Source organism: Protobothrops mucrosquamatus, unplaced genomic scaffold (assembly GCF_001527695.2).
Source record: "Protobothrops mucrosquamatus isolate PMUCROS unplaced genomic scaffold, P.Mucros_1.0 scaffold5, whole genome shotgun sequence".
NCBI classification, from domain to species: Eukaryota; Metazoa; Chordata; class Lepidosauria; order Squamata; family Viperidae; genus Protobothrops; species Protobothrops mucrosquamatus.
The window spans coordinates 392,098-416,780 of NW_015386392.1; the positions used below are offsets into that span (position 1 = coordinate 392,098).

General features: G+C 35.9%; 1 protein-coding gene across 1 annotated transcript in view; it reads left to right on the forward strand.

The window, feature by feature from the left end:
• LMBR1 (limb development membrane protein 1) overlaps positions 1 to 24,683 on the forward strand; it is a 59,602-nt gene that overhangs the window by 27,898 nt on the left and 7,021 nt on the right. Inside the window, exons 6-15 of the mRNA XM_015832524.1 lie at positions 9,039 to 9,165; positions 9,710 to 9,778; positions 13,052 to 13,116; positions 13,704 to 13,776; positions 16,590 to 16,670; positions 19,004 to 19,080; positions 19,319 to 19,396; positions 20,154 to 20,227; positions 20,486 to 20,576; positions 23,660 to 23,726. Of these exons, the coding sequence (XP_015688010.1) occupies positions 9,039 to 9,165; positions 9,710 to 9,778; positions 13,052 to 13,116; positions 13,704 to 13,776; positions 16,590 to 16,670; positions 19,004 to 19,080; positions 19,319 to 19,396; positions 20,154 to 20,227; positions 20,486 to 20,576; positions 23,660 to 23,726 (802 nt within the window). The remainder of the gene's footprint in view (positions 1 to 9,038; positions 9,166 to 9,709; positions 9,779 to 13,051; positions 13,117 to 13,703; positions 13,777 to 16,589; positions 16,671 to 19,003; positions 19,081 to 19,318; positions 19,397 to 20,153; positions 20,228 to 20,485; positions 20,577 to 23,659; positions 23,727 to 24,683) is intronic.

A 24,683-nucleotide genomic window follows, 5' to 3' on the forward strand; every position in this document is an offset into this window, starting at 1 on the left:
TTTGTGGCAGCCCCTGAGATATTGGAACACTGCTATCATGTCCCCCCTCATCCTTCTCTTCATTAAACTAGATATACCCAATTCCTGCAACCGTTCCTTATATGTTTTAGCCTCCAGTCCCCTAATCATCTTTGTTGCTCTTCTCTGTACTATTTCTAGAGTCTCAACATCTTTTTTACATCGTGATGACCAAAACTGGATGCAGTTTTCTTACAGACGCTTTATTACAGTACTAGGTAACATCATCATCATCATGTCAATAGACACATTGACATAAACAATACCCACATATTATGCAAAAGAGACAATCAGCAAGCCAAAAAGGAATCAAAAAGACCAAAACCCCTCCCCACCAGCAATCAGTATCCAGATGAGCATAGATTTAAGTCCAACATTAACATCACAACAACAATCAATATCTCAGTCAAGGAAAGGCCAAACAAGCTGACCAAAGAAGCTCTAAGGCCTTTCCCACCAAACACTGACAGGTCAAGCTACCAGCCTATAAACTGAGACCAAATTAATTTTTACTGATGATGTTATCTAATTTGGGTAATGAAATATCTGCAAGAAAACACCCAAGCTCAGAGAGCACCAAGGGCCCCCATTTCAACCCTGACCTACAAATATTCTCCTTTATTGATACCATGTAATCATTGGCAAAGCTAAAGATATTATGTTTGAGCTAAACGTAATAATAGAACCTGACTTTTATAATACAGATAGTCCTCAGCATATAACCACAACTGGGACCAGAATTTCTGTTCCTAAGAAAGACAGTTGTTAAGTGAGGTGCCAAATTTTATGATCTTTTTTGCCATGGTTATTAAATGAAGCATTGCAGTTGTTAAATGAATCCCACAGTTGCTAAGCAAACCTGGCTTCTCCCATTGACTTTGCTTGTTGGAAGCTTGGGTGGGAAGATGACAAGTGGCTGTCATATGACCCTGAGATGCTGCAGCCATCAAAAATACAAAATTTGATCCCATGACCATGGGAATGCTGATTGTAAATACAAGTACTGGTTGTAAGTCACTTTTTTCAGCACCATTATAACTTTAAATGGTTGCTAAACCAATGATTGAAAGTCGAGGATCTACCTGTAGGTTATTTTGTAATGTATAGTAATAAAAAATGATAATGAAGTAAAAAAACCCTTTGTTTACGTTAGAGTTATGAGCGAACTGCAAGTATTTAACTATTATTAGTTTCTACTATTGAATAAGTATAATATGATATAACTATTTTGAAAGAGGAGAAGCATGTGTATAAGCATGAGTCATTAAATACTGACAGCATTCAGATTTTAATGTGCATTAACTTGAATAATAAATTCATAATTTGTGATTATTGCATATCAGTATATTCAAAATGCAGTCATGCTGAATTTGATCCTATTTTCATTTTTCCAGCATTCATTTAACCTTGTCAACTATATTTCTCTGTTCCATTTTGATAGTATTTCAGATGGTCTGGTTTATCCTAGTTCATTGCAAATGAACAGTCTGCTGTCATGTGACCTATCACAACTTTTTTGCCTTTGCAGAGCTGGGGTGGGTATGGCCTGCGTGTGATGTATCCGTCCCGCAGTCCGCCAATTTGACACCCCTGCAGTACATTGTTTGCTTCTTACCTCTGTTCTTCATGCAAGTTGATAACATCAATCAAGAAGTCTTATTTTATAATTTCCAAACCAAGATTTCTGATTTCTAAACAATCTGGTACTCATAAAGCAACAATAAATCTTAACAGCATACATTTATTCAACTGTTTCTGGAATGTTTGATTTTCTGTAGAAGTTTGCAGTTACATTAAGAAATCAAACAATTTGGCAACTGACCTGAAAAATATCTGGGAGGAATCTAATGTAGATTCAATTTCTCTATGTTAAAGCACTAATCATAGCAAAAACAGTAGGAGATTTGAATGGGAAATCTTCAGATATATTTTCTTCCTTATTTATCCTTTATCCTTGCCGATAGAGTTGATCTTTATTCCTTTCATGAAAGGGTTTCTCCAGAAGAACAATGAGAGCCATGCCAGATATCTTTAAAAGTACATTTAGTTCAGTATAGAGTTCTGATAGCCATTATACTGAAGTCCACAAGTAGGACATGAATGGAATGTAATCTTCGCACTCATGTTCTCCCAACAACTGGGAGTCAGGCATAACGTCCTTCAGAGTATGGTAAATATAAGAAGACTTTGACAGTGATTAGATGCCCAACTATGCAGATAGCTAGATGCAAATCCCTATATCTGAAGTTGAACTCTAGGGTGAAGTTGGAGGTACTAGTTGATATACAGGTAGTCCTTGACTTATGACCACAAATGAGCCCAAAATTTCTGTTGCTAAGTAAGACAGTTGTTAAATAAATTTTGTCCCATTTTATAATCTTTCTTGCCATAGTTGTTAAGTGAATCACTTCAGTTAAGTTAGTAACGGCTGCTAAGAGGATTTCCAAATATCTGAATTTTGATCTTGTGACCATGGGGATGCTGTAGCGGTTGTAAGTGTGAAAATGGTGCAAGTCACTTTTTTCTGTGCCATTGTCACTAAACAAATGGTTGTAAGTTGAGGACTTAACTGTATCCTTGTCAGTATCCTGTTCTGGGCATTTCAATCTTGTTTTGGGATGATTCATTTCCACTGGCTACTGGTACTAGGGATTTTGATTCCATTCCCTAGGGTAGGGACCCATCTAATCAGCTTGTTATCAAGCTTCTTCTAGACTAGACTTTGTTTATTAGAGAGTCATAATACATTTCAAATGCCTTGTTGAAATGATGACTGAGTCCTCACCATTCCTACAGTCTTTTCAGTAATCATCTGATAAAAATTGAGTGAGATTAGTTTGATAAAACTTATCCTAGATCAGGGGTGTAAAACTGCCGGCCCAGGGGCCAGACGCGTCACGTGAAAGCCGCACCCACCCCATTGCCCGCAATGGCAAAACAGTCCCAATAAGTTGCGTGACGTCACGTGATGTAGCGAGTTTGACATGTCTGTCATAGATGAATCTATTGACTTCTAATAATGATGCCACATTAAGCTTTTTCAAGATACAAATTACTTTATGATCTGGTCTAGAATCTTGCAGGTAATGGGATCATATGTTGGTCTCTAATTCCCTCGATCCTTTCCCAATTTTTGAGTTAATTATTTCAAAAAATCTCTTAAGTAATTTGCAAACATGTTTGGGTATAAATCTTCCTATAGTTCAAATATATATCTTACATATTTTCTATGAAGAAATTCTTGTTATAAGTAAAATACAATAAAATTTTCCACTTATATTGCAAACAATTTTATTAAGCAAAATTATTAATTTAAATAATTTAATATTAATAAACAGATTCTTCATCTCACAACTCAGCCTTTTACTATAGGCAAGTCCAAAAGGCAGCATCTTTTCCAATCCAAACAGAACCCTAAAATAATAACAATAGTTAATAAATATAAAACTCATTATTCCATATCTCACCTCTTTAATTGCAAGCAAATCCAATATACAACATCTTTTCCAATCCAGATGTCAGCAAGTTCTAGAGAGAACACCCCAAATAACAAATTCCATTTTAGCCATTTGATCAAATAAGCAACTTACGTTTCTTCTTTTTGTAAAACAATCTTAACAAACCTCTTTTGTGAGTCTAGGAAGAAAAAAAAATTCTGATTACTCTTGGGACTGGCATTTTTATTTTCTTCTTAATTTTTAAAACTTCATCTGGTTTTTTTTTCTTGTATGTTTAATGACAAAGTCTTGTTCATGTTTTTCTCAATTCTTTTGGATAGATTTTGTTCCAAATATTTTTCTTTAACAGCTTCTTTGGTGTAACAACTTCTTCTGGGATCACGTGTTCATAAGAACACCAAGTATTGCTGACATTGTCGATTCAAAGTCCTGATGCAATTCTTGAAAGATGTCCCTGAATACCATTTCAAGTTCCTTATCTTGTTACATCCCCAGTATCGAAAGTGATTATTCTTTCAAAGTTAACTTCAAAGTCTTGATATTCAAAATCAACTATTCCAACGTTTTCTGAGCCCTTAATCCTTTTAAAACCTTCTACAGTCAGAACCTTGCCTTGCTTCTTGCTATTTTGAATTCTTAAAACTTATAAAGATGAAGTTTCATTTTGTTACATTAAGGGTTGGGGACATTCACCCAGTGCTTTCAGCCTTGTCATTTTGAAAGCGTTTAACTTGTTTCAAGTTAATAGGCAATTTCCAAATGTGGTTAGCAAAAGAAGTGCAAATATATTGTCCTTTGAAGGCTCCAACGGTGGCAGAATGGGACAACTTGCCATGGCCAACTTGTCACAGCCAACTGAGGCAAGTTCAACAATTCAATTTAATTATTTAAAATAATTTAAAAACGATGTTAATTTCTGTCATTCACATTTCATTTTGTCCCTCCTTTTGCATCCTTTCTTTAATTAATTCTGTTCCAACATTTCTTCGATGTTATTGTAACTCTTGTCCCGCAGTGAATTGGCCACAGTAAGTTGTCCTAGACACCCCCCCACTTGGCTGAGGCAAGAATGGCAGATTCCCTTGCAGATGTCTTGCAGCCTTGTCATTGTTGAGGAACAAATGTATGGAGCAGAACGTGGGCAATCTCTCGTCGTCTCTTTCTCCAGGCAGGATCAAAAAAAACCTGATCTGCTCTTCAGCTTCTTGTTTCTTAGTTGCAGTTGTTGGCTCTGTTTTCTGCATTTTTTGTTTTGTTTGTAAAAAGGGAGTTTAGTGTGCCATGTTGCTAAGGAAGTCCCATCACTGACGTTATTTTTCCATAGGCAAATATTATATGTAGTATAGCAAATGTACTATTTGTTACTGTACTATTACAGTACAGGAGATAGTACTATTTGTATTAATTTGTTTCTGTAATATTGGCCATGATCATGGTTATGCCTGTTACATTGATATTGTTGGTTCCTTTAAAAATGATTATTTTTCCTTTGTCACCAGCAAATTTAAATGCCAATTAATGGTGTTCATTCATAATAACCTAGGATTCAACTATTGTCTCATATCAATCCCTTTTGGCAACCATTTTTTAAATAATTTTTTTGAATGTAACATCAAGATTCATATATAGAAATTGGTCACTCATCATGGATAGGTGTAGTGTTTGCTTGAAAAACGAAACTGAACACGACTCTCTCTAGGATTTTAGTTAAACTATTTTGTTAATTCAGACAGATTATTGTCCGCCTAGAGGGGTTAGCTTGCACTTTTGAAAAAAGAGATTTTTCCCCCCTTAGAGTATTGAGGAAAAAGATATCTCAGATGGTTCTGTTTGACCAGTTGTTGTCTATCATGTAAAAAGGCAGTTGGTGGTGTGGGGCTTGGAAGCAAGAAGTACTTTCCTAAGAAGAAAGCAACTTCTACTGATGGAAGGACTGCGTTATATCTTGTACTAGGTTATTTACCCCACTTCCCCAAAATGAAGCTGAAGCAGATTTCTTCTGCCTACGCAAATGAAAGCATAGGTATTTGGAATAAATCTAACTGTTGTGTGATGGGAAGGTTTGAACAACTTTTTATGGAAGTAATTTTAGAACTGAGTTGTGCCATGTGTTTGGTACTCAGTGGAGAAAATCTGTGGATTCAGAGCTTAACCAAGAACATCAAAAGAGGATGCTTAATAAAGGGACATAAATTCTAACTACTGTGTGGTGGTGCAGTGGTTAGAATGCAGTATTGCAGGGCTATTGCCAGCAGTTAGATTCTGACTGGCTCAAGGTTGACTCAACCTTCCATCTTTCCGAGATCAGTAAAGTGAGGATCCAGATTGTTGGGGGCAATAGTCTGACTCTATAAACCACTTAGAGAGGGTTGTAAAGCACTGTGAAGCAGCATATAAGTCTAAGTGCTATTGCTGTGGCTATAAACCGTTAGCTAATAAAAGCAAATGGTAGCAATTTCTTTAATTAATTAGGCCAGATGGAAGCGAAGAGGCCAGTCTGTGAAGCTGAACAACATGACAGCACAATGGAAGAGGAGCACACATTGTTTTAATATACTTCTATCCTGTTTCACAATTTTAAATTGTCCTAATTTATGTTCCTTTTGGCAAATTTACATAAAAGTGACTGCATTGTATTTTGTGATCAGATGACTTTGTCCCGTTTTCTAGCTAATTTATATCAGGCCTTCATTAGTAAAGAGACAGAAAAAGAAGTAGGGAGCAAAAGCAATAGGTCTCAAAGGCACTTCATTGCATTCCTTTATTAGGGCTTGCTTATTTTTTGGGCACTGACAATTTATAAATTGCTGAAAATAAGTGATTGAGGAACTGTGTTGTTTAGTGTTAGTGGCACATAGATGTTTCTTGGTGCAGCCTTTTTTTGTGAATGAAAGGAAAACAGATATTGGAAGAAGGAAGAATCCTGCTGGGAGCTTTTCAAGAAAATTTAGCCTACATAATGTTTTGATCTTAATGTTTGTTACAAAAAACATACAGCAGTATTTTACCAGATTCTGTATGTCAACTAACCCCATCACTGCTGTCTTTTCTACACTGAATAATCAGTATTTTTTGTTGTTGTTTAAAAGTGAAACTGGTTGGCTTTATGTTTTAATATGCAAGTGACAGACTGTTGCTCAACAGATAAATTTTATGAAAGCACGATGCATAAAATTAAGTTAGCATTGCTAAAGTTTAACAAAACTGGTGGCAAGGCTACTTCACAATATGCCAAAATACATTTTAAAAGCTGCTATTAGCACTGCAAATTGCCTGCTTCATAATAGTGACAATTTTGGCTAATTTCCATTGCTGGCTGGGAGTGGAAGTCCAGTCATCTTAAATGTCTCTGGAGATTCTCAGTCCTCCAGACCATAGTTATCCAAAGATGATTTTTTTTCACGAGGCACCTGGACTTACTTATTTTTCTTTATAGACGTTTTGCTTCTCATCTAAGAAGCTTCTTCAGCTCTGACTGGATGGTGGGGGAATGGAAAGATTTATACTCCTTGCAGACAGCTGGTCATTTGCATTTGCAAAATGTCTTCAAAGAAAAAAAAAAGAAAAAAAAAGGAAGTCCAGTCTTGTGAAAAAAAAGCATCTTTGGGACAGTCATCTTAAAGTTGCTAAGTCTAAAAACACTGTCCTAGAGTGTAAATGATCTCCAAAAATGTTTGTATTACTTGAGCCACGGACAATGACAATCACTTCAATATGAGCCAGCAGTGTGCTGCAGCTGCCAAAAAAGCCAACACAGTGCTGGGCTGCATTAACAGAGGGATAGAATCAAGATCACGTGAAGTGTTAATACCACTTTACAATGCCTTAGTAAGGCCACACTTGGAATACTGCATCCAGTTTTGGTCACCACGATGTAAAAAAGATGCTGAGACTCTAGAACAGTGTTTCTCAACCTTGACAATTTTAAGGCATGTGGACTTCAACTCCCAGAATTCCACAGCCAGCAATGCTGGCTGTGGAACTCTGGGAGTTGAAGTCCACATGCTTTAAAATTGTCAAGGTTGAGAAACACTGCTCTAGAAAGAGTACAGAGAAGAGCAACAAAGATGATTAGGGGACTGGAGGCTAAAACATATGAGGAACGTTTGCTGGAATTGGGTATGTCTAGTTTAACGAAGAGAAGGACGAGTGGGGACATGATAGCAGTGTTCCAATATCTCAGGGGCTGCCACAAAGAAGAGGGAGTCAAGCTATTCTCCAAGGCGCCTGAAGGCAGGACGAGAAGCAATGGGTGGAAACTGATCAAGGAGAGAAGCAACTTAGAACTAAGGAGAAACTTCCTGACAGTTAGAACAATTAACCAATGGAATAACCTGCCTCCAGAAGTGGTGAATGCTCCAACACTGGAAGTTTTTAAGAAGAGACTGGACAGCCGTTTGTCTGAAATGGTATAGGGTTCCTGCCTGGGTAGGGGGTTGGACTCGATGACCTCCAAGGTCCCTTCCAACTTTATTATTATTATTATTAACAAATAGATAATGTTTGCTCCTACTGTGTTTGATTTTAAATTATGGTACCGGTAGTCCTCGACTTGCAACAATTCATTTAGTGACCGTTCAAAGTTATCACTTATGACTGTTTTTCACACTTACGACCATTGTAGCAACTCCAGGGTCACATGATCAAAATTCAGATAGTTCATATTTATGATGGTTGCAGTGTCCTGGGGTCACGTGATCAGCTTTTGCAACTTTCTGACAAGCAAAGTCGATGAATTCAGATTCCCTTAACAACCATGTTATTAACAAATGCAATGATTCACTTAACAATTGTGGCAAGAAAAATCGTAAAATGGGGCAAAACTCATTTAACAGATGTTTCACTTAGCAACATAAAGTTTGGGCTCAATTATGGTCGTACGTTGAGGACTGCCTGTATTTAACATGATGAGTTGGAGCCCTACTGCTTAGCCTCTTGGCACCATAAACTTTGGACTGGGAATTCTAATGAGAATTGGCTGCCTTTTGCTCCACAGCAGTACATCTCTTCAACTAGGAGAGATCTAGGAGAAAAGCCATGTTGCATTTGCATTTCTTCCATCTGGGCTGATGTGTAGTGGGAATAGAAGTTGATATTATTTGGGTGTTGTTGTTTTTTAAACTTGTTTTCTAGATTTTATAACGGCTTTATGCTTGATGCTATTACATGGAGCAGATAAAGTTTTTTCCAAACGTTGTAAGAAAATTTGTAACTGAAGTTATAACGGACCTATTAATTCTCACACTAGTTTGCTTTGATAGGAAACAAATCTTTATTATTATAATTTTGTTTGAAATTCAAAGTATTGTTTGCTGATATAGCTACCAAATTAAATGTCTTAATGAAAAAAAAGCCTTTGTGAATGTAGCATGAGTAACTTTAATGAAAATAAATAAAAATAGAACAGACGATACTTATTAAGGATTATAAAAAAAAATTCTCCAAGCTGTTTCAGTTTTGGTTTAGCTTCTCAAAAAAAGCCAATTTTAAGAAAGTATCAATATATCTATCTATGTTTGTATCCATTTCTTCTTTACTTTGTGCATTATTTTTTTTTAATAGGGAATCAAAGCACGTATTTTGGAAACCCTTGTTATGCTCATTCTTCTCGCGTTGCTTATCCTTGGAATTGTGTGGGTAGCTTCAGCTCTCATAGACAATGATGTTGCAAGTATGGAGTCCTTGTATGGTAAGAAAATCTTTTCTCTGTTCTGCTTTTCTAAAGAAAGGTAACTGAGTAGCCATTAGACAAAACAAATCTACATTTTTATAGGGTAACTTAGATTCTAAGCTTTTTAAATATTTTTATTTCTTCCCATCTTATGTTTCACTTGGGATTGGGTTTGAGATAACTGCTGGGTGGGATAACGGTGACAATTTGTTTCTTCATTTCAGGACCAAAAATGTCATAAATAAAAAAAATGTATAAAATGCTAATTGAAAGGTTGTAATCCAGTTGAGAGCAAGAGAAAGTGTTTTGATTTTGCAGAAGTTGAGATTGGATTTTCTGGATGATCTGCCTTTCCCCGAGAGATTTGTTTTCTGATTTATTTATTTTTTAAAAAAAAATCATTTGAAGAGATAGTGATTGCCTTTAATCAATTATATTTTTATTAGCAAGAATGTTGTTGCATATTTGAGGCCAGTAATAGAGTACACAAAAACATTCTTTTTCATACTTTCATGTATATTAGATGAAATAATATACTAAATTATGTATGCTTTAATTTCAGATCTTTGGGAATTCTACCTCCCTTATTTATATTCCTGTATATCTTTGATGGGGTGCTTATTACTTCTACGTAAGTTTTCCATACATATATTAGAAATAATATTTAGTAAGACTTTTTGACCTTTCAACGCAGGTATCAGACACTTGCTATTTTCTGTGTGAGTATCCTATATTTGGCCTTAGCCCCGTGCAAGCATTCGAAAGAGGCGCTTTTAAAATATTAACATGACAGAAACATATCTCTACAACTTGCTGAAAAAACTCTGTTCTTTGGTAGAATTAGCTGGCTTGAAGACATCTCCTAGTTATTTGCATGTCTGTTTGCTTGCACAGCCATTTTGTTGGTAATGTGCACACAAGTTGGTCAAGATGCACATAGACACAAATTGCCAGAGGAAGCTTTTGAGGCAGTTGAAAAGGTCTTCTAAGGATGCGGCTGTTTTAAGATTTCAAAGAGAGATTCTTTCCACTAACTGCCATACTTCTAAGCATTTGGCACAGTCCTATAGAACTTGGGCTTTCTAAAATGTATTGCTTTAGCTGTCACTGATAAAAAATACTTACATTCTTTTAAAATACTTAACTCATTACTTCCAGGGTTTCAAAAATTCCTTGGAACATAATGGTGTGAAGTAGCTAATAATTCACCTAGCTTCATATGATTCATGGTGCGTTTAAACACTCATCCCTTCCTTCAGGCCATGATGGTAAACCTGGTACCTAAAAATCAATCATAAAATAAATTACACACAAACACACACACACACAAACCTAGTAAAGTTGCTTAAAAAACCCTAATGAAGCAATAAATAAATCTATATAAATAAAAATGTAAATGTTCATTTGTTCAAAATCTTAAATCTCCGAAAGTTCTTCACCGATTGCTTTGAAATTTTGACACAATGTTGCATTTGAATACGCGCGTGTTTTTATATACCTATATTATATAGATGTCATACCTGTGACAGGTAAAACATGCTTTTTTTGAAAAACAGCGCCATCTGTTGGACGTAAAAGCAACACACGCTTTTACCAGACTGAGCCACAGCAACGCGTGGCCGGGTACAGCTAGTAAGTAATAAATAAATCAAGTAAGAAGTAGGAGTAATGTTTAACACTGCTGTTCAGCCCACATGTATGCTGGACTAGTAATAATGAAATCCTGAACCAGAAAGAGAGCAACATAAATCATCTCAGACAAATGCCTATGTAGCCTCCAGCTGGAGCTCCAGCAAAATGGAGCCTAACATTTCACTGGGTCCATTGGTTTCAGTTTTGAACCACTGTTAACTATTCTTACTTATAGAAATTATTTGGAATGTCTCTTTGTGTAGGTTAAATCCATTGTTCTGTCCTCTGGAACAAGAAAGAACAGATTTTAAACCTCAGTAGCCGTGTTTCTTAAAATATAGCCTGAGGGCTCCTTCAGGATCCTCTCAAAGGTCTGCAATATCAAAATTACTTGCCATATATTGAATATATTTGCAAAGATATAAAACAATGTCTCTTCTCATTACTATATTTGTTGAAAAATCATATAGGATTCTTTCATGAAAAATATCTTAATATCTAACCTTGTTATTTTTACATTATTCAACAATAATTCATTTCTGTGAATGAATCAATTTTAAAATTTAAAATGGCGAATCTTAATAAATATAATACATATAAACAAAAGCTCTTTGGGGTTTCTTAATAGGTTTTAAAAGTAGGAAAGAGTTAAGGATAAAAGATTTAAGAAACGCTAGCATAATTTCAGGTTTCTGAAAACAGTTTGTCTCCTATCTCAATCACCTCTTCTCAAGCCTAACCATCCTCGTCTCTTTCCATGTCTTTTTAGTCTTGTGTACTAAGCATTAGACACCAAAATGTACTATTATAATACTTAGGTCAGTGTATATAAATAGAGAAATTCTGACTTATACTTAACACCAAAACTACAAAAAGCATGAAATAAGAAATATAGAATGTAAGATACATGTAATCTTCGACTTATAACAGTTCATTTAGTGACCATTCAGAGTTACAACGGTACTGAAAAAAATGACTTATGATCGTTTTTCACTGTTACAACCTTTGCAGCATCCTCATGATTATGTAATTAAAATTCAGATGTTTGGCAACTGGTTCATACTTATGACCGTTGCTGTGTCTCTTTTGCAACCTTCTGACAAACAAAGTCAAAGGGGAAGCCAGATTCACTTAACAACCAGGTGACTAACTTATCAACTGCAGTGATTCATTTAGCAAATGTGGCAAGAAAGGTCGTAAAATGGGGCAGAACTCACTTAACAAATGTCTCACTTAACAACAGAAATGTTGGGCTCAGTTGTGGTTTTAAGTCAAGGACTACCTGTAGTATAATGACAAAGTAACATTAAATAACTTTAGTTTAGAACAGTGAATACAAAGAAATATGGGAATTGCCTCTTGTAAGTTATCAACTCCACATGGATTTTACGCACTACATCACAATAATAGTAACTTCTTATAATATGATGGGATTAATAAATGGACATTAGCTTGATCTATGCAAAGTGACAATATTTTCAGTACAAGGAAAAGAAGAGCGCTTTAGATATCTCTGCAAAATGAACACTGAAGAATAATATGTTTGATAGATTAAACTTGCCCAGGTCCATCATCTGGTAAAATGAATAAAATAAAATTAAAATAAATGAATAAAATTAAATTAAAAAGCCCTCAAAGGGCAGACTTCATGGACAGCTTGATCTTTTTCGGTTGTCAGTTTTCTATGTATCTATATATTTCCAGTTTTCAGATATGAGTTGTTTAAAATCTCCCAAGTTTTTTATATTACATTTTTGTAGGGTACTTTTTTTCTACTTTTATTTTATTCAAATATTTTTATTCAAATAAAATAAAACTTCAAATGCAAATACAAAACTTTAATTTTTTTTCTTTCAATTCTTATCTTTTTCCTGGAACTATTTTATAGAATATGCTGTTAGACTTTTATTGTTTGGTAAAAATGTAAATTAGATAAGGTAAAGTATAAGGTTTAATCCTAATTATAACCAGTGCTTTTTTTGTAAAAAAAAAAAAAAAAAAAAAAAAAAAAAAGTGCCGGAACTCACACATGTTATACAACCCGCCTTGCCTACCCTACAAGGTTCCATCCAAAAAAGATGCCGGAATTCCGTTCTGGCCGTTCTATGAGAAAAAAAGCCCTGATTATAGCTATGTATTTAAGATGCTAATTTAACTTCTTCAAGAAGATCTGAGGTATTTGGCTTTTTTTAAATAAAAACTTCTCGATAAGGATATTGTAATTTTGAATAATGAATCAAAGATGATAGGTAATATGTGTGTTCCTCTACAGTTTGTACACCAGTAGGACTTTCCCGTATGTTTACAGTGATGGGACAATTGCTTGTAAAGCCAACAGTAAGTATTGTTAATGTTAAATTGTTATCTAAATATGGACATAGGTCAGGGGTAGGCAACCTTGGCTCTTTTATGACTTGTGTACTTCAACTCCCAGAATTCCTGGCTGGCTCAGGAATTCTGGGAGCTGAAGTCCACGAGTCATAAAAGAGCCAAGGTTGCCTACCCCTGACATAGGTTGTTTGGGCAGTGGTCTCCAACCTTTCTGGGTCCATGGACCTGGAGCAGTGGCGGCAGCAGTGGGGGAGGGGATGGTTTTGCACATGCAACCTAGCTCCCACGTATGCACAAATGAAGCTTCGCATGCTCGCCCAGTTTGGGCAACATACAAAGTGAAATTGCAGATATTATTATAGCAAAGGGTTTTTTTCTTCATTTGTTTTGTTGGATTATTTCAATTTTGAATGAGTATTGTTTAATCAGGGAAGCTTGCAGCTTTAGGCAAATGAACATCAATTCACATTGATCTTGCATATATCCAGGTTTTTTTGGTAAGGACTCTAATTCTCTTTCTCTCTTATTCATAATAAATTATATGCAATCTTCAAATATTTTATCTGATATGGTATCTTTATATCTGAACATAGATTCTTGAAGACTTGGATGAGCAGATATATATTATTACTCTAGAAGAAGAAGCTATAATGAGAAAGTTAAATGGTAAGTATGTTTACTACAACCTGGCTTTTATAGTATTGCATTTAGGTACTATGGAAGTTGTATTCCAGTATTTACAGAGGATGCTAGTTTCAGAAATCCTGAACACCGTATATTTGGTGTAAGTTTGGAGCCAGTTTGGCCTAGTGGGGAAGGTGCTGGCCTAAAAATTAGGGCAATATGAGTTCAAGTCCCACCTTAGCCATGAAAGCCTGTTAGGTGATCTTGGGCCAGTCTCTGTCTCAGCACAACTCACCTCACAGGTTTGTTCTTGTGAGGAAAATAGAAGGAGGAAGGTGTCTTGGATTATGTTGGACATCTTGAGTTACTTATAAAGTAATAAATATGGGATAAAAATACCCCAGGTAAGTAAGTAAGTAAGTAAGTAAGTAAGTAAGTAAGTAAGTAAGTAAGTAAGTAAGAAAGAAAGAAAGAAAGAAAGAAAGAATATTCTTCTTTTCAGCATGCATGTAATGACTGATTGTGACCCAGAAACATTGTACTATGTCATTTCTTTTATAATTAAATATTCCAAAAAAATCATAAACTAATACGAACCGAATAGCAAGTTAACATAACTGAGAAACAAAACTGGTTGTACAGAAATTATAAGTAACACTGGTCATATGTTATTTTTAACTAGGGTTTTTGCAAGTCTTAATGGAAAATAAATGCAATATTGAATCATAACAAATTGTGAAAGGGTTTGTTCTGTAGCTTGCTTATATGTAGTCAAATCATTCAATTTGACTAAGCTAAAAGCAGAATTCTGCAAATGGTAAAAAAAATGATTCATTTTTCATGCATTTTAACATTTGATCCTTTGGTAAAATTTATAATTATTCTGTGGCAACTTTTGGAGGCCCTCTGGAAACCATACTTTGCAACATGATGCCATAGGATATAATATCTATTCTTTATATGTTCTGAGAATTAATATATATATATATATATATATATATATATATATATATATATATATATATATATATATATATATATATATATATATATATATATAAGATCAAACTGTAAACATATCACATATGTTAAATCATACTTTGGCAGAAACTCAGATTTTATTATAAATAAAGGATTGCAGTACCCCTTCCTCTTGAGAAGTAGAAGGAATGTTGGAAGTAATTTTAATAGTTTTCTAGTAGGTAAATTAGAATCCAGTGTAATTCAGTATTACGTTAATAGGAATCAAATTGCAGAATCCTGAATTACAATTAATTGTGTGTTTTAAAATTCTCACTTTTTAAACATAGTATAAAGAATTAGGAAAGTGTGTACTTTTGAACTTCAAATTTCATATAATTTTATTGACACAGGAAGTTTGGAGAAGAAAAAATATCTCGGCAATGGTTAGTCTGCATAAATTGTTTTGTTATTAAAGAAATCGGAGAGAAAATGTGTTTCTTCTGTATTGTATTTTAATACCCACATTATTTGTGCACGAAAAGAATAAAGCTCAAACCTTCTTTATATTGAAAAGGAAAAGTTGCTGTTAGCTATTAGTTTTCCTGAATCCCAGGAGACGGGTGGAGCAGGATCAAAAATACTTATTTGATCAAAGTTATTAGCTCTGAAGGTATTCTAACCTATGTAAGAAAGATGAAAGGTGTTGTTTTTATTGCACACTAGTAACAGTGTAATTTTGAACTAATTGGAGTTGAACTGCCAATCACCTACAGGGAATGCAAATAGATACTCCTACAATTTCCTTTGAGGTACTGAAATATTATGTTGGGACCGAAGAAAAAACAAAATAATACTGTTAAATTGACCTTAAATGAGCTGCTTTGTGGTTTTCTTGGAGAATCCCTTCTAATTTTTCATGACTAGTCTGAACAAGTTCTGTCTACCAATTTGATTTATTGGCCAGACAATGCAGTCATTAAACTTTTGTGCTTGTTTGAAATAAAGTTGAGAGCCCATGGTGCTTTGAATAGCTTGCATTCAATACTTTGCTCCCTCTTCCAGAGATGTGATTTGATTGCTCTAAAATGTTGCTTCCTCCCTTGGAAATTTACCAGGATTAGTTCTATTAATTCTATGCTGCTATCATTTTGGGGTGTGTTGTTGTTGTTGTTGTAAGGTTTTTTTTTAAAATTAAGATGAATATTAAGGATCTGATTCATTTCCCATATAAGTGGTGAATATGTAAATTTAAGGCAGAGGCTCACAATTGAGCATCCAAATATTTGGATATATAAAATAATTAGTTTAGTTACCATAGTGAAAAGTGAATTTTGTTTAAGTTCGTTTGAGATTTCAAGAAAGTCTCAAACTTAAATAGTCAGGATTTTTTAAGCAAAATTCATTTAATTTAAAAAAAAAAACCATGAACCACATCCTCTGGTTGTTTAGAAATGGCTAAATGGCTATCTGAGGGTGTGGCCCAGTTCTTTTTTAAAATTAAATAAATTTTGTTTAAAAAATCCTGACTATTTGTCACCACATATTAAAACCATTTTCTTTAGCCCATCCCTTTGTTTCATCTAAGAAACTGTATTGTAATGGGACTGAAAACTGCCATTAGAGCACAAGATTTATACTTTACAGCAGGGGTAGTCAACCTTGGCACTTTTATGACTCGTGGACTTCAACTCCCAGAATTCCTGAGCCAGCTAAGCTCAGGAATTCTGGGAATTGAAGTCCACGAGTCATAAAAGTGCCAAGGTTGACTACCCCTGCTTTACAGAGACATTTTCCTTACCTTAATCTATTTTTCCTCTTGTAGTTAGCAAAATGGTTGGGTACTACTGATGGAATATTTTAATAGAGGTGATGGTATTTTTGTTTTGGCACAGGAGGATTTTCCGCTGTGGAGTACAATACAAAACAACTTGAGCAGGAGTTGAATAATATGAAGAGCATGAAAACAAAATTGGGTAATTGCCTCATTTTTGGGGTTTTTTGGTATCTACTGTGCTTTATCTTGGAGTAAAACCTCTTTTACTTTTGGAAGTATGAGAAGAAATATTATCTACTGTTCTTACAAAAAATACTTTGGGCATATATTGGATAAATATCCTTTTAGTGTAATACTTAGACATTTCCAGAATGTCAGCCCTTCAAAGTTGACCAGATCTGGAAACAGATTTCGCAAAGAAGACTTTGCTATTAACAAAGTATCACAAATCTGTCTGTGTCTCCTCTTCATAGACTGAGGGAATCAGGAACTTTTTCCCCTCTAATGGCCTCTGGATTCCTTCTCCAAAGATATTTCCATGGCTCTTTACACCGGTACAGGGGTAGGCCACCTTGGCTCTTTTATGACTCGTGGACTTCAACTCCCAGAATTCCTGATCCAGCATGGCTCAGCATGGCAACCCTTCCCTTTCTCCTCAGCATGGCTGGCTCAGGAATTCTGGGAGTTGAAGTCCACGAGTCATAAAAGAGCCAAGGTTGCCTATCCCTGCACTAGTATAATGTTCTTATTTTGAGTTCTGTTTCCTTCTTCTTCTTCTTCTTCTTCCTCTTCTTCTTCTTCTTCTTCTTCTTCTTCTTCTTCTTCTTCTTCTTCTTCTTCTTCTTCTTCTTCTTCTTCTTCTTCTTCTTCTTCTTCTTCTTCTTCTTCTTCTTCTTCTTCTTCTTCTTCTTCTTATTATTATTATTATTATTATTATTATTATTATTATTATTATTATTATTATTATTATTATTATTATTATTATTATATCAGAATCGTTTCTAATAGAAATGGGGAAAGGTAAAGAAGTCCCTGCAGATTTTCCTGCACTAGTCATTGCCAACTGTAGGAGGCATTGATCATTTCCATTTCAAGGCCATTGAGCCAGTGCTGTCTGAAGACATTTTGCGCTCATATGGCCACTATGATGTCATGGAGTGCTGTTACCTTCCCACCCAGGTGGTACCCATTTTATCTATTTGCATTTGCATACTTTGGAACTGCTAGGTTGGAAGCAGCTGGGGCAAGGACATGGGGTCTCAAACTTGGGCTGCTGACCTCTCAGCCGACAAGTCCAGGGTCTTAACCTGAGCCGCCATGCTGTCCATAATAACATCTGTGTAACATCAGATTAAAACTATAGGAAGAACCCTGTCATGGCACATCAAAGAGCTTTGCAAGCTGGCATCCTGTGTCTCATTTTAGGCTGTGGAAAACATTGAGAATGCCACTCACAATCAGGGCAAGGCTGGCATCAGAAGCAGCATGTCTCTAAATTCCAGATTTTCTCCTACAGCCTGGAATTTAGAGACACAATTTATTTATTTATTAAATTTATTTATTTATTATTAAATGCTTCTGATGCTAGTCGTTTCTTAAAAACTTATCTTTCACACATTAATGTATTCCCTCCTTTTAGATATCAGCCACCTCATATTATAATTGGCCCCTACCAAAAGATGTTCTTAATTAACTTTGTATTCTATTCATATTTGTATTAAAGTTTTGTTTAATGTTTATTATTTTTTTTAAAAAAAAAATATTATTAAATTCATTTGGTACCAATCTTACAGTTCGAGGTGACTCAGTTTTTAGCTGATTTTGCAAGGAAGAATTCTTATGAAAAGATACATTAAAAATAAATACTGTTGGCATGTTAGCTTCCTTCATACTGTCCTTCTGCTATTGCTTATCTCCATTTGTAAATAAAATAATTTAAGTCAGATTGGAAGAAATTCAAGGTGTCTTATCTCTTGCTGAAATATTCCATTTCTGATTCCAGTCCAGGGGATCAGATCTTTGAAAGCTGTTCCATTTAAAGTACTCACACTTTTTTTTTAAATTAGTGGAACCTTATTCCACTAATAAGAACTTTATTTTAAAAAAGAACCTTACTCCACTTTGGGAAGCAGATTCGTTTAGAATAATTTATTTAAGCCTTCATTACAGTGCTTTTTAACCTTGGCATCTTTTAAAACATGTGGCTTTCAACTCCCAGAATTCCCCAGCCAGCATGATTGCCTGGGGAATTTTAGGAGTTGAAATCCACGCATCTTAAAAGTTGCCAAGATTGAGAAACATGTCTTTACTACTTATGCTGGGGAGTGGGAAGACTGGTGCTGGCAGGATAGGATGTTTGAGCTGAAAGTACATAAGTAGGCCAATTTGCTCTTGAAGTTTTAGTGGTCCATCTCACAAAATGCTTGGACTACTTTTGGTTGTTTGGCTAAGATTATGGCTACAGAGCTTCTAATTTTAAAAGGATTGTATATATTTGTCTCAAGCCACCGTGACATTTTCTTCTGTTTAAAGAGCGACGGAAAAAGGCTTCTGCCTGGGAAAGGAACCTTGTGTATCCAGCTGTAATGATACTACTGCTAATTGCAACGGTAAGCTCTAATTTCTTTACATTGCTTAAGACCCACTTGGCCTCTTGAAGATAGTAATTTATTGCACACACGTGTCTGAAATGAGGATCATTTAAAAAAAAAAAAGGAATTGCAGGAATTGTCTCCTTCAGGTTTTTTTTGTTAAATCTCAGAAGTGTTCAAGCCATTGCTGCAAAATGGAGCAAACAGTTTTCGCACAAACCTGCACCCACGCTTGGATTTTCTGCTTCTTTTTCAGGCATTGTCAGTGCTCTTAGTTGCTTGCAATATTCTGCGTCTGTTGATTGATGAAACCGCAATGCCAAAGGGATCAAGGGTAAAGTATTTTCCTTTTGCAATATCAACAATGGCAAATTTGATCACACAATCTAGTTTACCACATATTTCCCCAAAGAAATTTACTTCTGAGCGAGCTGATACAGATTTGCGCTCTGAAAACAGTCTTTAAAAGAATTAAACCTGCACATGCAAACACTATTTTAGTGTTGTGGTTAAACTTAGACTAGAAACCAGGTAACTGTGAGTTTTAGGGACAGAAGCCATTTGGGCCACTCTAAACCATTCACTTTCTCAGCCCTGGGAAATAGGCAATAGCCAAACATTCTGTCAAAATCTTGCAGAGAAAATTGCAGAGACTTGCCAAGCAGTTGCCAGAGTCAGGATTGTTGAAAACGAACAAACACAACAGAAATGGAATACAATTAACTACTAAAATCCTGCCACAAATACTTTCCTTTTTTAAGCATTTGTGGCAGGATTCTGGTATCTAATTAGGGGAATTCCTTTTAAAATTTCTCTAGTTCCCTTACAGCATTTTTAATCATCAAATTATTTGAATATTTGTATTTGTTTTGAATCCCCAAAAACCGATATTCTGATATAGCTTCTTTAGGTGAAATCCTGTTTCTAATCCTGAGGCTTGCGGTGATTATTACTGCGTCAATATTAGCTAATAAACAAAATACAAACGATATACAATTGAATTGTCCAAGGCATTCAGTCTTTAAAAAAGTAAGTAAAAGAATGGCATCTTCTGTCTAATACCTTTTTTTTGTTTTTTTAAATTCTTGCAGGGGCCTGGCATAGGAAATGCCTCTCTGTCCACGTTTGGTTTCGTGGGAGCAGCACTTGAGATCATTTTGATTTTGTATCCTTTCTTTCATGAGGCGTGCTTGTCTGTTAACAAGTATTCTGTCTAATTTTCTGGGAGGCTGCTAATTTACTAAGATGCCTGCTTAGTAGAGAGAAGACAATAGGCCAGCTATTCCCAGGCACTCAAAGTGTATGTTCTTTCTCTCTCTTCCCCCTCCTGCTGCATACTTTGCAAGGCTTAAAAGACCTTTAGGACTCTGAAACTTGCATTCTTTAGGAATTCTTTTTTTTTCTTTTTCTTTAATTCTCACAGCTACCTTATGGTTTCCTCTGTTGTTGGCTTTTATAGCCTACGTATTTTTGGAGATTTTACCCCCAGGAAGGATGACACAACTATGACAAAGGTGGGTGAAAAAGCCTGAGATTATGTTTTCTTCTCCCTCTTTTCCCATTTCTTCTACCAAAGCAAACCTGATTCTGCCAGACAGCAATTGCATTCTGAACAGCTATTAGTAGTTTAAACTTTCATCAACAATTTTTTTTTTGCTTATTTGGGGTAGCTTGGAATAAGCTGGAAAAGGCCTGAAATTGCAGAGTTAGGTAGCCATAGAAAATCTGATGTGTCAATCTCCCACGCCCTTTTTTCTAGGATATATGTATGTGTGTGTGTGTGTGCGTGTGTGTGAGAGAGAGAAGGGGGGGCTCTCTTTAGGTTACTACAAATAATATCAATAGATTCTTTTAATTTGAATGAATTAAGAGATTCTGTTCAGCAATTCTCAGTCTGAGGCTGCTTATACAATTGCAACCAACAGTTGCATGCGTGTTAAGAGAGATCTTAAAAATAGGTTTTCATAAATAGGGGAACATTACAAACAAGATGAATAGGAGCCAATTTCTTTTAGGAGTTTCCTCTTATTTTTTTCATTTAAAAAGGCACTCGAAGTGGGCGGGGGAGGGTGAGATTTGCTTTAATCTTTCCAGGAATTCTCAGAAATGGGAAAGTAAACAACCGTACAGAAGACCCTTGATTAAACCAGTTGAGCAGTGCCATTATGTTTTGCTCAGCCCTTTTATACTACAGCATTTTGAAAAAGAGAAATGGTAAGCCACGTATCTTTCAGCTTTTTCAGCTTTTTTGTATTTAAAACTCCTCTTGAAAAGAGGTCTCAGCATTTTCTGTTTCTTCGAAAGAATAATGCTGTACCAGCTCCTGTTTGCTTATTGTAATTCTTTATATCCTTTAAGGTAACATGTTCTTTTACTAGACTCAAGATTGTGCTTTGGAAAACGAGGGCAGTTGATAAATTACTGCCCCAGCTATAGCCGGCACCTCCCTCACTTATTCTCCATCAGTATATTAATACAATGTTCCTTGTATAAGCACCTGCACAATAAGTATACAAAAGCAAATTTGGGTTAGAGGCCAGGTAAGAGTAGCTTTACACTCAGTTTTAAAGACTGGAGCCCTAAGGTTCAATCAGCATCTATGAACACTATTAATTTACACTTGCCTAGCCTGGTTTAGTTTTGAACATGCAAGTAAATGGTTTCAGGCGTGGTGTTTGTATTATGTCTGTTAGACACTGTGCCTGCAGGCAGGAAGTATCTTGTAGTTTAGTTTCAGTGTCTTGCTTGGTGTATTTTAGTTGCTCTATCTCTTGATTTTCATTTGTTCAGAGTTTTATTTTGAATCTGCTTAAAATTTTTAAATGCAACCCTTAGATGTTGCATGACAACAAATAAGCATTTTAAAGAATATAGATTAAGTAGCAAAATTTCAGTTCAGATACTGGCTAAAGATTTAGAAATTGCCTGACTCCAGAATGAATGTAGACCGCTTATGCTTAAAATAGCAAAACAATTTAAAAAATCCATTTAAGTGTCCTGACTCTGCACTGCAGCCAGCCTATCCAGGGCACCATAAATACCTTACCCCAAGACCTGGGAGAAGAGCTAGCTTTTTAAAAACCTTTGAAACTTCATCAGGGTTAGACCTAAATGGTTGGTTTCTGAAAGAACACAATTCCAGAGGGCAAGAGCTATGACAGAGGAGGCAAACTTCTTGGGTCTTTACAGATGGTGGTGTTTAATTGAGTGGATCCAATGTGTGGCCAGTTCTGCCAGCTCTTCTCTGATGGGCAATAATCATGGAGATGAGGAGATCTCTCAAACTACTTGACCTTATGCCACATAGGGCTTTATAGCCAATACCCAGACACTTATTGCCAAATTGAACTGATGTTGCATGGGTATATCAATGCACGCCCATTCATTTTATTGCTGTTTCATTCTGTACAAGGTCTTTATGGGCAGCACCATGTAGATTGGACATTGTAATAGTCCAGTTGTGTGGTGACTAGGATGTAAGCAGCCATCTTACGGAATACATTGAGGAATACAGTGGTACCTAGCTACTTGATTGCCTCAAAACTCATTGACTTTGCTTCTCCATGCATTTTGACATGAAAATGTTGTACCTGTTCTTGGCCTTTGTTTAGCTTGATTAGTTGCTAAGGGAAGAGGGGAGTGGTGTAGGGAATGGACAGGGAGTCAGGCATGCTGGGAAGGTTGCTGCAGATGGAGGGGGATGGCCACGGAGGACAGACAAGAAAGTCACTGACATAGGAAAAGGGACAGACAGAAAGTTCTTCCTGGCTGAAGCAAAGGGTTTTATGGTAAGCCACGTGGTTTGTTTAGGATTTGTCCTTTTTAGTACCCATCACACCTCCCAGAATGAATTAACACCGAATACCAAGGTACCACCAAGGTACTACCGAGTACCAAGGTACCGAGTACCAAGGTACTGTAGATGCAACTGGTGCCCCATATGAAGGTGAGCAAATGCCCTCCTGGTCACAGCTGCCGCTGACTCTTTCACTGTAAGTCCAAGGCTGTGTCATCTCATCCCACTAGGACTAGTCCACCCTACCAATGATGGCAGAGGAGGCATATTGTGGACCCCATCGGCCAGGGAAATCTGGTAGGCTGGGGCCACGCGAGGGGCCTTCTCTGCTGTTGCGACTGCCTTCTGGAACATCTTGCCTCCCCTCTCCCCAGAGTGCGGCCTGCTCCAACCCTCCTGATCTTCCCTGAGGGACTAAATACCCATCTGTTAGCTATTGTTTTTTATATTTTTATATTTTTGTAGTATTTTATTTATATAGTTTTATCTTTTAATATCGTAAGCTGCCCAGAGTTATCTTGTAGTAAGTTGGGCAGCCAATAAATTTGATAAATAAATTAAGATCAAAAGTTTTTATGCTGTTGTGAATTTTTAGAAAATTTGATAAACTTAGTTTTACAATATTATTACCAGAGTGCTGCATAAGCCGGGGGGGTGGGGTGGGGGTGGACAATTTGATGGTGGGCAGAATGAGATAAAGTAAAGTATTGCTTTGTATGCTCCACTTAAAAACATTGCAATTTATATTTGCCAATTAGAAACTTCATTTTAACTAAAATAATATCTTTGTTGTTTCAACAGATAATTGGGAACTGTGTTTCTATCTTAGTCCTCAGTTCAGCGTTGCCAGTTATGTCAAGGACATTGGGTAAGTTTTAAATCGGCCTTTTTACAGAAACCTGAACAAATTTAGACATCCCTTTTACAGAAAGTTCAGCTATACTTTTAGAAAACAAAATACTAATAATGTAGGGGGTACTTAATTATACAATTATGTTGCACTTTGTAAAAAAAAAAGTTTCAGACTCAGTAATTTAAGTATATTAATCTATCACCATGGAATTACAGATATATGGACAATGAAGTTTAAGCTTTCTGATCTTGGCCTTGATAAGTCTGTTGAACTAGTGGCAACTTAGTTTGGCCTTTTGGTTAGCATACTAAAGTATGGGTGGGTGAGCCTGAATGTTAGTTCTGACTTGAGGTACGTGATGACTGAAAGGTTAAGTCGGGTTTGGCAACCAAGTGCTGCGCTACGGGGTGAGCCCCTGTTACTCGGCCCGACTCCTGCCAACTTAGGAGTTTGAAAACATGCAAATGCTAGTAGATAAATAGGTACCACTTTGATGGGAAGATGACTGTGTTCTGTATTTTCATGTTGGTCACATGACAGAATAATCTTTCAGACAACTCAGATTCCCTTGGCTGAGAATCAAAGATAAGCACTGCCCCCTTGAGTGGGTTACAAATGGACAGGGAAAAACTTCAAAATCTTTTAGTCCTCTCTTAGGCATGGAAGTCATTTGTATATGACTTCGGGCCAGTTGGGGAATAAACATTATTGTTACACCTGAATTATGGGTTTGTTTCCCATCAAGGTTTTATGTAAGTGTTTGAGTTAAATTGTTATCTTGTTAAATATTAGCTATGTTGGTGCCCCCTCCCTTATCAAAAGTGAAATCCTACAAATCCATGGAAGTCTTGTTAAGTTTTTAGCAAAATTTATTTTACATTACAATATTTTTTTGTGCAGAGTAAAATATCTGCAATAAAATAGAAAGTAAAAGCATAAGAAAACAGCAGTTGGAAAATAGCAGAGGTTTCT